The 13,380-nt window shown below is 38.0% G+C and overlaps 3 protein-coding genes across 10 annotated transcripts; 2 read left to right on the plus strand and 1 right to left on the minus strand.

Moving 5' to 3' along the window:
* The first annotated feature begins 486 nt into the window (after window positions 1–486).
* On the plus strand, window positions 487–3,444 carry LOC113748700. 3 transcript variants are annotated; one of them, XR_003464449.1, is made up of 3 exons: window positions 487–1,090; window positions 2,530–2,711; window positions 3,053–3,444. XR_003464449.1 is itself a non-coding variant. In XM_027292233.1 (2 exons), exon 1 carries the CDS (start codon window positions 617–619, stop codon window positions 1,082–1,084), a length of 468 nt encoding a protein of 155 aa, XP_027148034.1. In that variant the 5' UTR covers window positions 487–616; the 3' UTR covers window positions 1,085–1,090; window positions 2,530–3,444. The 3 variants fall into 3 exon arrangements, 2 of the variants coding, with proteins under 2 accessions (XP_027148034.1, XP_027148035.1); XM_027292233.1 differs by having other exon boundaries at window positions 2,530–3,444; XM_027292234.1 differs by lacking the exons at window positions 2,530–2,711; window positions 3,053–3,444 and adding an exon at window positions 1,928–2,501.
* A 519-nt stretch (window positions 3,445–3,963) lies between these two features.
* LOC113749514 (probable prolyl 4-hydroxylase 3) lies at window positions 3,964–8,924 on the plus strand. The gene is made up of 8 exons (XM_027293272.1): window positions 3,964–4,600; window positions 4,749–4,839; window positions 5,218–5,315; window positions 5,451–5,548; window positions 7,075–7,204; window positions 7,348–7,535; window positions 7,840–7,928; window positions 8,509–8,924. Exons 1-7 carry the CDS (start codon window positions 4,398–4,400, stop codon window positions 7,911–7,913), a joined length of 882 nt encoding a protein of 293 aa, XP_027149073.1. The 5' UTR covers window positions 3,964–4,397; the 3' UTR covers window positions 7,914–7,928; window positions 8,509–8,924.
* A 282-nt stretch (window positions 8,925–9,206) lies between these two features.
* Window positions 9,207–13,370, minus strand: LOC113750873 (RNA pseudouridine synthase 2, chloroplastic). Of its 6 annotated transcripts, none has more exons than XR_003464675.1 (8): window positions 12,851–13,366; window positions 12,574–12,717; window positions 11,721–11,981; window positions 11,395–11,597; window positions 11,126–11,204; window positions 10,435–10,610; window positions 10,043–10,332; window positions 9,207–9,965 (listed from the first exon to the last, which is right to left on the minus strand). XR_003464675.1 is itself a non-coding variant. In XM_027294808.1 (8 exons), the coding sequence occupies exons 1-8, from the start codon at window positions 13,187–13,189 to the stop codon at window positions 10,102–10,104; spliced, it is 1,335 nt and encodes a 444-aa protein (XP_027150609.1). In that variant the 5' UTR covers window positions 13,190–13,367; the 3' UTR covers window positions 9,207–10,101. The 6 variants fall into 6 exon arrangements, 5 of the variants coding, with proteins under 5 accessions (XP_027150609.1, XP_027150610.1, XP_027150612.1 ...); XM_027294808.1 differs by having other exon boundaries at window positions 9,207–10,131; window positions 10,230–10,332; window positions 12,851–13,367; XM_027294809.1 differs by having other exon boundaries at window positions 10,230–10,332; window positions 12,851–13,365.
* Window positions 13,371–13,380: the final 10 nt, after the last annotated feature.

Raw genomic sequence — 13,380 nt, forward strand, 5'->3', positions numbered from 1 at the left:
AATCAGTATTATACATTACTACGTATATACCCAAATGAAACAAAATTTAGTGCTAATTTAATGTAAGAAAATTCAGATACTAATATATGTTTATCAGAGCTCCAAATAAGATTGCAAACGAATCGAACTATTCGCGAGTCGATCATGAGTAGCTAGAGTTCGAACTAATTAAATCAAATTCGATTTCGAACTTAAGTTTAAAAATATTTAGCTCGTTAGCTCGCGAGTCGATTTGATTATATATATATATATATATATATATATTAATAATAAAATTATATATATATTTAATATTTTATTATTTGTTAAAAATTTATTATTTTGTTCATTTTAAAAAAATAAAATAATTATATTTTTATTTTTTTAAACTTAAACTCAAGTTTGAATTGGACTCGAATTTAAACCGAGTTCAAGATTGAATTTTACATTTTAAGCTTGTTCAGCTTGGGCTCGAGTTCCATCTCTATGAAACAAGATTCGGTTTGGTGAGGCAAAGCCCTCGCTCATTTGCAACCCTGCCCCAAGAGGGGACATGAAAATTGTTGTAAAAGCTTGATGGCTCTCTCATGGTGAAATCAAAAGACTGATATCACGCCTGCAAAAAATTCCCAAAAAAATGTCAAGCAAGCTTCACGCTTATCGAGCGCTCATCCTAACCCATCTACGTTCTCACCAGCCCAACAGCCATCTCCGTTTATTGCACCATGGCCCAGACACGGTGGAGGAGCTATTGGACAGACACGTGGTGAAGAAAGAAAACAGCTTGGATGATGACGAAAACGAGCTCTTGACTCGCCAACGACTCACCAGCACCCGTCGCGAGGCGCTGAGTCTCTACCGAGACATCATCCGGGCCAGCCGTTTCTTCATGTGGCCGGACTCCCGGGGCGTTCTCTGGCGGGATGTTCTTAGAGAGAATGCCCGGAAAGAGTTCGAGGAGGCCCGTTTCGAAAAAGATCCGGAAATTATCACCCGGTTACTAATTGGTGGTCGTGATGCCGTCCAAGCCGCGCTTGATAAGCTTGTGGAGAAACAGAAGCAGCAGATTGAAAAAGAACGAAACGATTCTACTGGTCCCCGATGACTTTGGGTAAAGGCATTGTTCAATTTTCAATAAATACTCAATTTTTTTTTTTAATTCAATTGACGGAGATGTTAATTTCAATCTTCTTGTTTATATTTTATTATTGTAGGCACTCGTATAAGCCCTAGAAAAATTGGGATTTTGATATGACTTGTGTATTTGTTTTTTAACTGCTCTTTCCGGAGATAAGAAATGGTTCACCTGAAAGACCCAATTATCATAGATATAGTTGGTTCTGAATTTTCTTCTCTGAAATAGTCAGTTCATTTCTGCATATGGCCAATCAGTCGTCACAACTTTGCTTGTAATGTGAGCTTTGTCTGGTATGCTGATTACTCTGAATTGCTAATTTTCAGCACTGCACTCTGTTTTCAATTGAGCTCTTTAGGTATATTTCAAAGAGGAAGACTTTTAGTTAAAAATGTACACAGGTAATATGGATCTTTATAGGAAATATCATCCGTTGTTGTGTGAAGTGCAAGTGATTGATATACAGAGGTCGTTAATGACTATGATATTATGCCATACAAGATTCAAGGAATATAGTTCTGTTGAAGCTGAGCTGTGAGATATGCGGGAGAAGCATATATCATTCAGTCATAAACTCATATCTGTTGTACAGGCAGTAGGTCTCGGCTTTGGTTCTGTCCCTTCCTTTCTAAGCATACCAACAGAGGAATCGCAAATCAATTTCATCTTCTAAGTTATTATTTTCTGGTTTGTTTTATATCCAGTCAGTGGCTTGGTGGTTTCAAATACAAATTAAGATTTTGCTGTATTAAGAGCGTAAAGTTTGAATCCTGGTATCATAATAACATGTGAGGTTGATATGCACATTTTCAGCTGCCTGAAAGGGTGGACGATGACCTCGTGATTTTTTGGAATTCATGAATAAAGTGATGATTTGGCCACAAAATTATTATTGATTAGCTGTTGAGGCTCTTTGTTGTACAAGATGGAATTTGTAACCCGACAATGAGGGCAACAGACGTAGGAACTCTGATTCTTCTGGTCCTCATGTTTGACAATAGCGAATGAGAGCCTAGAATGTGATTGCTAGTGTTTTCATGAGTTGACTGTAACAATATACAGAGTGGGCTGCCGTTTCAGTTCGGGACAATCTGAAGCTTCTTATTTCACTTTGTCTTAGATTCTTAGACTTGCTTCCTGTAGCAATGTAAAGAATTTTTCAATGACATGATCTCCTGTCGAGAGCCAAAAACTTTGTGTATGATGTACATCTTATACATGGTGAACAGAGTTCAAATGCTAAATCTCTTTCTAGATGGTACTGCTGCATAATGTAAATTGTCGGGTGTATAAGGTAACTTAAGTCATGCATGCATGGTTGTATTCATGTTTAGTATGTCTCATATGTGAATCTGTAGCTGTCCTCTGATATAATGCTTTCCCTCAGGCAAGTACCTTATTCTGTTTTGTATCAGGTTGACCACCGTGATTGGCATTGCAATGGTAAACAAAAGCTATGTCTACACCAGACTTAAAGAAAAACCCTTTTGAAGGTTGCGGTGATTGGCTGCTAAGAATTCCATGATGTCAAGGGTGACAACGGATGAGCAATGACCTAATCAGAGAGCAAGGAGTTGCACATCTACCATACTATAAAGTTGATGAGTGCTCTTTTTTTTTGTTTATGCATTCAATATTCTAACCCCTTCTCATCTCAATTTTGAGCTTGGACGCCTATCAGCTCCTTTCTGTAAGCGTTGTGTTAGTCCTCTTCTTCCATCCCTGTCACCCCTCTTTCACTCAGAACAATACTATTGTAATGTTCCTCCGGTAACCAATCTTGTAATTGAGTAAACCGGGGCGTGCCAGGCTCTTTTTTTAGGTGAAAAACTAGCCTTTTCCCCTCCCACGGGTTGCGTTTAAAATATCGAAGTAGTTTCGACTTGGGATGTTGTGGTACTGAAAAAGTAACTTCGGGATCTTGATTTGCAAATGCAGATTTATGTTAATATTCTGGTTTCAGCAGATCAGCAAAGAAGCAACAGCCTGCAGCAACGATGCAGTTTTGACACAAGAAGAAGAGAAAAAGGAAGGGCAAATTATGCGCTCTCCAATAGTTCATGTACAGAGAATATGTTTGATACATAGGAACAAATGCCGGATCCTTGTCTTTTTGTTTTTTTTTTTTTTGGGGTCCTTCTATTTTCTGCACATAGTGACAGTTATCAGAATGCCAATTAGTTTGGATGCACTGCTAGCAGTTTTCAGAAACTCCCCTCTTCCTGATTTCTGTTCGTGTGAAGTTTGTATGATTGAGGTCCTTCAGCTGAAGCTAGCGGGACCTTTTTTAAAGTTTGAGGGCCACCAAAAATGGTCATAAGTTTCCTCGAGATTAAGGCTTCGTTTGGGAGTTGAGAATTTGGACAGAAAAGAAATTTGTTTGTTAGTTTTTAATAAAAAAGAAAAGAAAGGAAATAGGAGGATTTAGGAGAATAAACAGCAGCCAAAATTTTTTCTCCTAAATTGGATGAAAATGGGAAGAAACTTTGAGGAAGCTTGTCAAATTTTTAGAAAATGCTTATTTTATTCTTAAAATGATCTTAAACAAATATTTAATGACTTCTATATTCAAAATCATTCCACTAATTTTTAAACGACGTGCAATAACTTATTAAGTTTTTCCTTCTTTCTTTTCTACCCTAGACACCCAAACTAAGCCTAAAGCAGTAAGCAAGTCACTGTTTCTTTGCGCTGATTCCGATTTCTAAAGTCAAATTTCAGCAGTCTTCCATCCCAAACCGGGGGCCGGTGTTGCCCACAGCGTACAGGAGTAATAGGAGTGGTGGAATATTTGCGAGCCGGGGTAATACAACAGCAGAAAAGTTGCAGAAAGTGACGGCATTTTAATACATGAACCTCGTAAAATCTACGAATTCAATGGACATTCTCGTCTTCTTGGCAGAAGTCACAATTTGGCTGCCTTTCTTCTCTTCCCACTTTCCACCTCTTCTGGCATTGAATACAATACAATAATATTATTGTAGGACTGTTACTCCACAAGGTCCACGTAAAACCCATCTGCCATTTGAATTCTGGCAGCAAACTGTTGTAAACCGTGGATCAGTCGTCGTCCCCGTATATTACTTCCCTCCTAAATTTTCTTCCCGTATAATAATAATATTACTTCCCTGGTCATCAGAAACATTATCTAAAGATTTTACGAAATTTTCTTCCCGTGATCGGTTAGGCTAAACCAATCCAAAACTGTACAGTCGAGCCAGCAGAATTGCATTCCCTAACCCTTTTGGCTTCCTTCTGAAAATCGCAGGGTTTATTGACGACAATGGCGAAAGGAAGATTTAGTCGGCAGCAGCATCCAGGGAAACGGACGTCGACGGTGGCGTTGGTTCTTTCGATGCTTCTAATGTTAACAATCGTGCTATTAATGCTTCTGGCTCTCGGCATTTTTTCTCTCCCTCTCGGCTCCGACGATGGACCCTACCCTGTCTATGACCGCATCAAGTTCAAGCGCGTCGCTCTCGACATGTTAGACTTTGCTTCTCTCCTTTTCTTTTGCTCGTTTCCTTTAGCAAAAATGAAACTTTTTTGTTCTATTCCTACTGCATTTACACTGCTATGTTCTTATTTTCCCTCTCCTTTTCTTTTTCCTCCAAAAAATAAATAAAATATGCAGCGGTGAGGGAGAAGGCTTGGGGAAAAGAGGCGAACAATGGACGGAGGTGCTCTCTTGGGAGCCTAGGGCTTTTATTTATCACAATTTCTTGGTAATATTTCTTTTTTCCCCCCTTCCTTTTCCGTTTCTATGTGAATTGCATCAGAGATACATCAGTTCTCACCCACTGCTTCATTCTTTTTCCCTTTTACACATTATTTTGCATTAAGACGAGAACTTAGATTAGTATTGGTTCATTTATAGACTTCTCTTGCCAAAAAAGAAAAGATTTTTTTTTGTTTTTTCATCTTTCTTTGAATATCAAATGTATCTATAACGTGGTATGAGCTATCTAAAAGCGTTTGCAGAATGAAATTTCAGAAAATATCATGTTTGTTGTAATTTTGTGCTATCTGAGAGAAAATGTGTTGAAATTATGAATTATATATATTGTTTTTGAAAATGTTGGCTCTGTTTCTCGTTTTCACAGTCTAAGGAAGAATGCGAGTATCTAATTGATCTTGCCAGACCTCACATGGTTAAATCAACAGTCGTGGATAGCAAAACTGGTCAGAGTAAAGATAGCAGGTTTGTACTGCTCCATTTCCACATGGTTTCTTGCTTTCACTAAATAGGTGAAAATTGAACTCTTCATTCTTCATTACTTTTGTCTTTTTTCTAATGATCCACCTATACTATGGAGGTAATAATGTCTTATTGCAGGGTGCGTACAAGTTCTGGAATGTTTATGAGGAGGGGAGGGGATAAAGTCATCAGAAACATCGAGAAAAGGATAGCAGACTACACCTTCATTCCTGTAGGTATGACAGTTAAAGAGCCATTCATAAAACTTGTCCTCACTGCTGCAGTGCCTGCTGTTATAATAATTAATATGTTCTTATCTATGTGCTCTCCTGTAATCTCCTTTCTAGTTGATAGTAAGTCCGTAGAGTTTTTGCTTTGATACTTGGAATTTAATTATCATTTAACGTGGAGGTTCAATATAAGCACAGCATGAAGTTTGTACAAGTTATAACCTGGTAGCATGGAGATGACATTTTCATGTCTGTGATACTACACAATGTTCAGATCGTATTTACCTAAAGTCTCTGATTTGCTATTCTTAGAGAATGTTAAATTTCTAGTTCTATGAGTTCCTCTTCATTACAATTTCCTAATCTTACAGAAGTGACGTGAATTATTGACTTGTACTCGCACTTAGCTGACAGAAGTTGTTCTGACATGTGACCTGGCTGTAGTATGTTACAATGGAAATGAAGCAACTTGCATTATTCTCTTGTTCTGCTGAGTTTTTCAAGATTGCTTTTGTGATTAAGTTCTGAGATAAAAGATAGATAGTAGAGTTAATTCTATCTCCTATATGTTATGTTAAATTTGGACAACTGCTTATCTGTTGCACTAATTATAGATTAAAAGGTAATGCTGACATTGTGGATGCCACATCGTGAATGACTACAGCTGATGCTTCCACTCACGTAGTTAAGATAGACCAGTTGGGCACATGTAAAGACCCAATGGTTCCCAAAAGAAGCACATTAGTCAAAAGACATATGATATTGAAAAAATAAACTTAAATTACATCTCATCCTTCTTCAGACTCTGTCATTTCTATCAGAGGTCTTTCCATTGTTTCTTTTTCATCCTACTGTCCCTTTCTTAGATGTTTCTTTCTTGCTGTCATGTGCAAATTCCATCAATGGAATTAAATTGGATGTCATAAAGTGAATATTGTTGATGATGAATTCTGCATAATTTTATCGACAAACTTGTTCAGTTATGTGCTGCTTGAGCTATGTATCTACCAAACACATGATGATGCTGTTGTAGTTTGTGGTTTGCTATAAACCTAAAATATGACTGTAATAGTCATTTTGATAGAAAGAATGTCTTTAATGCCGTGAGTAGTGTTCATCGAATTCTATGTGTTACTAGTGCAGGCATCGCCTGACTGACGTTTGATGATACCTTCATTTTAGCGACAAACTTGTCCAGTTACGTGCTGCTTGAGCTATGTATCTACCAAACACATGATGATGCTGTTGTAGTTTGTGGTTTGCTATAAACCTAAAATATGACTGTAATAGTCATTTTGATAGAAAGAATGTCTTTAATGCCCTGAGTAGTGTTCATCGAATTCTATATTACTAGTGCAGGCATCGCCTGACTGACGTTTGATGATACCTTCGTTGTAGAAAAATATGAGGTACCCTTGTAGATTTGAATATTTTGCTTGTTATCTCTCAGCTGATATGGTTCGTTTGACGTTGTACTCTCCTAGATTTTTTTTTTTTTGGGTGCTTTCTGACTAAACTGAGACTTGTTACAGACCATGGAGAAGGCCTTCAAGTTCTTCACTATGAAGTTGGGCAAAAGTATGAACCTCACTATGATTACTTCCTTGACAAATACAACACAAAAAATGGCGGCCAACGTATAGCTACACTTTTGATGTATCTGTGAGTTGTATATCTTTTGTCTACAAATTGGATCCCAGCATAGCTGTTAAAACATTGTGCTAACTTGCATTAAGATTAGTTCCTTGTGAAATTCTATTCACTACCTGATAAAGTTTTGGGTTTTTCTTTTCTGTGACGTGCAGATCAGATGTCGAAGAAGGTGGAGAGACAGTTTTTCCTGCTTCAACAGGGAATTTTAGCACCGCTCCAGGGTGGAATGAGATGTCAGAATGTGCAAAAAGGGGACTTTCTGTGAAACCGAAAATGGGTGCTGCTTTGCTTTTCTGGAGTATGAGACCAGATGCCACTTTGGATCCATCAAGTTTGCATGGTAAAGTTCCTCCCTCAAGCAGATTTTCCACTCACCCCCTCTCCCCACTTCTTTCCCAACCTCTTCCATGGCTGCACAAAGAAAGAAGGTATAACCAGATAAGAGACAGCCAAAAGAAAGCTGAAAGCCACGTGGTAAAATTGGATAAAATTCTCATATTAAAGACTGATGCAAATATCCACTTTGTGGTTGTATCAGTTGATATCATGTTGATTTTTCAAAGAGTGTCTTGTTAATTTTATATCCAGATTCCTTCACACGAGGAAGTAATTAGGATTTGATTTCTTTTCTCACTTTAATGCAGGTGGTTGCCCTGTGATTAGAGGTAACAAGTGGTCATCTACGAAGTGGATGCATGTTGAGGAATATAAAGTCTAGATGTATTTTTTAAAGGTAACTCTTGGGGCACTTAGTAGTCAAATCCAGTATTTGGTACTTTCGGTGAGTTGGTCATTGCCAGCCAAATGGTAAATTATTTTGCAGAGCTGGTTTCGGTAAAATATGAAAGATGTCTTATCTGTAATCATTTTCTTTAGTGAGTTCAAGCCCTTGGGCTTTGAGATATATGATTTTGACATGCAATTTCTGGACGCATGGCTGCATTTCTCTTTCTGAACTGCTTAAATTTTCATGACACAAGGGACACGATCAATATCTATGTTCATATTTTCTTCCGATACATATAGGCCTCAGGTTTTTTATATTCAATTTTCATTTGTTGCCAGTCGTGGACTGCCTGCAGTACAACTGCTGTATTCTTGTATATAATGAAAGACATTTTGATTGTGTGGATAAAGAAATTTTATCTTGTGATGAAGTTTACAAGATAATATTTCTAAATTTTGTGCGTGCAGACTTGATTTGTTGGTTTTGTGCTTAATTTACTGCTCAAATGGGGGCATGCTGTTGATTTATTTGGCAACTATTTAGTTTACTGCCTGACCATTTCGCTGACTTTTATTTCATGTGGCAGCATTTTTTTGAAGATACACAAAGATGATAATAGTGGATTTTGACTCTAATTCAAATTGAAGGATGGTGTCTCTTAAGCTACAATGCTACCTTTACTGCTGACATGATGCTTCGTTTTCTGAAAAGGCTTCCTGCTTTTTCTTGCCAGCAACCGGGTGCAGGTGGTTCCTAGTCTTGTTTTTGATGAAATAAAACCATTTTCTTGTGCGCTTGGCAACCTGTATGTATAAAGTTGACATAGATTGGTTACTACACTAGTATACGCGGCAATGACTTGAGAGCTAACTGTCAAATTGTAACTTCGGAGGTGCAATTTTTGATTATCAGATGGTGGATTGGTGGTGGCTGGCTCAGATTTACTTTAGTGTTCGTTATTCATTTCATTTTTGGAGTAATGAAAAGCTGATGTTCATAATTTGTTCTCTTGCTGTATCATTGTTTCCCTCCCATTTGCCATTTGTGCTGCTTGAATTCTCTTTCTGCGTGCAGGATTTTTTTTTTTTTTTTTTTTTTTTTTTTTTTAATCTTTTCTGACTTTGAAATAATAAGTAAGAATTTCATGTGTTTTAGTCTTGAAGATGCAATACTGGATTTGATTCATGATTACTCTTAGGACACAACAAGTGCAAACATAAGGGGAGCATGAGTCTGATAAAAATGTTCAGCGGTCTTAAACTGAGCACATATCAGCCAAAAAAAAAAAAAAATTATTATTCGCTTGCTACTAGATTTTATGGGGACCTAAAAGTACAGAACTTCAACTCCTGAAAAAGTTAATAAAATCCCTTTCAGTTGGTCTTGTTCGTTGGTGATTACAATAAAGGCATGCTGAATGTCCGAATTGGAATTACAAGTTTATTTCTCCACCATGCCGCCGAACAGGTGGTGATCGACGGTCGACTGCATCTGCATCAAAGAGATGATGAGATGGGTACCCTTCAAATATTCACCCATGCAGGGTTCGAATATGGTATTAGCGCTACTATCTACACAGGTCTTATAATCGAGGTACCAATTCAGACACAAGGCTCGAATGGACAGAGACCATCATGCTACTCTACAGGCTTCAAATATCACGCTGTTACTCTTCAAAGAATTTCAATTCAGACGCATAGCTCGAATCGATAGAGATCAGCATGAGAAAGATGCTCCCATCAGCATCAGCAAAGTCGTCTAGGGAGTAGGGAAGGCCCAATTCAAGACCTCATGCCTCTACAACCACAAGTCCATGCTTCCATCAGCATAGAAAAAGTCTGGTTTCCGGTACCCTGAACCCGTTCAAAGGACCGGTGGATTCATGAAGAAGCAGCCAGCGATGGCAAGACGGTACACGACCTTGAGGAAGCAAATAAAGCCAAGAGAATGGTTTCCCCGACTCCTCTCTGATGCTTTGCTATCAACATGAACTTAATGAGCCATTACAATCGTGTCTTCTTAGCGGTGGACCTGCTTGCTAACCTGGCGATCAATTCAATGTAGCTAATCAAATACTAGATAAAGAAAATCAGATGAACCACAAAGTAGCAGTTCCTAACTGAGGTTTGCTGAGCAACAGTACTGAGACGCCAGGCTGGCAGGCTCTACATATGCAGCATCACGATGTTCTACTAAAATGGCACTTATCCTTGTACAGGAGTCAAGTTGCAATCAGGCATTAAAAGCCAACATATCATCATTTGCTATCTATTCAAGACACCTATCATACTTTATTGCATGTCTTACCTTCTCTGCCCTAATGTCACGAAGCTGGGTTAATATTTCAGCAAAATCTGCAGGTGGCATCTGAGAAAAATGCATGTTCTCTAGAGTGTATGGGTGTGTAAATCTACAAAAGAAATAGGAAAAAAAAGAGAGGATAAAATAATAAATATCCATCCACTATAATACCAATAAACTGCAAGTTGAATGTACCAGTAGTAATTATTACCCCAGAGATAAAGCATGAAGACAAGGTCTTTCTAGTTTACAAATCAACTGCTGAAGATTCTCACGAAAGCTGGATGGGGTCCTAGGCTGAAGCAATGAGAGGGCCATTCCCTTGGTTCCACCATAAAGCTCATCTCCCAACAGAGGAACTCCCATATACTTTGCATGCACCCTTATCTATGATTTGTGCACAAGCTCTCAAAAGAAGTCTTTATATCCTCAATGTGAAAGACACAGAAAAATTTATAAAAGCTTGTGCAGAAGCTCTCAAAAGGAATTCTTTATATCCCGTAGTAGTCTCGTTTCATATTACTAGCCTTAAATTAGAGTTGAATATTTTCTTCATACAGGTTTTCTTCCACCATAAGCATTTCAATCTTTTAACCTATGCCTTTGATTTGTCCACTTAGGAAACTCCCCTTATTATAAGGCTTAGATTTCTCAATTTCACCAACATGCTGTTTGGAGAAATAATCAGTTCAAATATTTGAAACCTCTAGAGCACAAAATTAATTTCCAGAAATACGATGCAACTTTTAGCTCAAAAAGATATGTCAAAAAGGCACAGATAAAGGTCTGAAGTATACATATTTCGAGAGATGATGGTTCACTAAGACTTTTCACTTGATAAATGCAATGCAGTCCAACAAAAATACAACTATTTGGCTCTGGCCTCAAGAAGATCAACTTACCTGATGAGTGCGCCCGGTTTCTAGTTTCCATTCAACCAAAGCAGAACCACCACCAGCAAGCACTTCAATTACTCTATACCTGGTAAACATTAAATTTAATAAGCACAGCTTTTGAGTTAAAAAGGTAACTTGTGCCGGCAAGAAAATGACAGTAAATCAAACAGACTCCTTTTTTTTTTTTTGGGTGCTTGTCTTTTCCCACAAGGAAGGATTAGAAAGTATCATTCACAGCCAAAACACAGAAAAAGTCAGTGAAGACCTCATATCACCTACTAGCAGCATTGCGAGTCTTTTGACTATGAGTAGATCCATCGAAAACAGCCATACGAATTCGATTATTTGAATCACGGCCAACAGGAACGTCAACACGTCCTGATATTGGTGATGGAACTCCACAAGTAAGACTCACATAGACTCTTTTTATTGTACGGTTCTTAAATTGTTCTGCCAGATGTGAATGAGAATGTTCATCCTGCAAATTGCAAAAGTAATTAACATTAGAAACAGAAGAAATGGCGTAATACAAAAATAATAAGTAAAATTGTGATGATTTAGCCTTGATTTAATGCTTCTTAACACTTTTAGCAGGAATCACCTTTGCAACAACAAGTAACCCACTAGTTCCTTTGTCTAATCTATGCACAATTCCTGGGCGAATAGATGCCTCAGATTTACCGGAAGAGGCACCTCCATTATCTTTTAGTGCTCTAGGAAAGGCAATAAACTCATCATCAGAAGCATCCTCTGCCTCAGAATGTACTTCCTCACTTGCAAGTGAAAGCATAGGAAGACTACAATGATGAAGAATGCCATTCACAAGCGTTCCAGAAGTATTCCCAGGTGCCGGATGAACCACCTGTATAATTAAGCAATATATTATAATGCAGATCAGCCAAAACCATTGACAAGTAGAAAGAAACATGATTTCATTTAGTATCATGCATAGCATCACAAGGGCATATGGTGAATAATCTAGTAAAAACCCAAAATGTTAAAAGTGGTTCACTTCCTTCCTGTGAATCTCTTACCCAAATCCAAAACCTGGAAAGGCATTCTTTCTCAATTCAGAAGAAAAATACAGAAAGTCAGAAAGTTCAATGGGTTGAAGTAATTTCTTTCAATAAATGAGCAAAAAGAAGTGCAACAATAATGGAAGTTAGCATCAGAGCTGCTGAAAGGCCTAAAAGTGAAATTCTAGTCGGACAAATTATCAGATTATCACTTAAAAGAAATAGCATGACAATAGGCATGTCACAGCACGGTTGCTACATTTACACAAAGGACAACAAACAACATCAGACCATTAACAAACGTCCACCCAAAAACAAACTAACAAAATATCCAGCACTGATATGATTTATGAATTGCAAAAAATGAGACAATTATATGAACCTCTTACTCAGATAAGAACTCGTCTCACAAAAAATAAAAAGGGACCGAAACCTCACCATATGAGCAGGCTTGTTGACCACAAGTAAGTGATCATCTTCATAAACTATATCCAGTGGTATATCTTCTGGCTCAGCCCTTAGCTGCTGCAGCTCCGATATTGTGCAATTAACCTTATCCCCGCCTCTCACCATATGAGAAACCTGCATACCATTGATCAATTTACGATCCAACCACCATTTCAATCAAAAGTTAACAGCTTTTCTCAAGGGTCTCCAAAATTTTTTCTCAAAATTAGATTAAACCCAAAATTTTTTTTTTTTTTTAAAAAGTAACCTTATTAATGATGCGGCCGTTAACGGAGACGAGACCGGAGCGAATGCTGGACTGAACTCTGGCTCTGCTGATGCCATGAATGCGTGAAGAAACCCAAGAATCCAGCCTCAGCTTTTCCGACTTGACATCAACGGTTTCTTGGAGTTTGACACCGGAAAAATTGATAGTTCGCCGGTCAGAAATGGGTTGTGGGTTTCCCCCGGCAGAAGTGGTACAAGCCTTGACATTGACGAGTCTTGAAAGCGAAATTACCGACAGGGGTTTAGGGATAATATTTTTCAAGGCTTTGGTGGAGGGAAGTGAGCTCCAAGAGATGGTACTGAGTGACAAGGACCCCATTTCTCGAGGAGGGCAGCTCTGGAGAACACGGGATCTAAAAGAGCTGGAGCCAGGAAGTGGAAATTGCCATGGGTACTTAAAGGCGTTATTTTTTTCGTATTGAAATGGTCCACGCTTTTAAATATCCCAATATATTCCATACCATTCAATAATTCCAATTTTATAAATAATAAAGTGGAGTAAGAACTGCT

Source organism: Coffea eugenioides, chromosome 10, assembly GCF_003713205.1.
Source record: "Coffea eugenioides isolate CCC68of chromosome 10, Ceug_1.0, whole genome shotgun sequence".
In the NCBI taxonomy this organism is placed as follows: domain Eukaryota; kingdom Viridiplantae; phylum Streptophyta; class Magnoliopsida; order Gentianales; family Rubiaceae; genus Coffea; species Coffea eugenioides.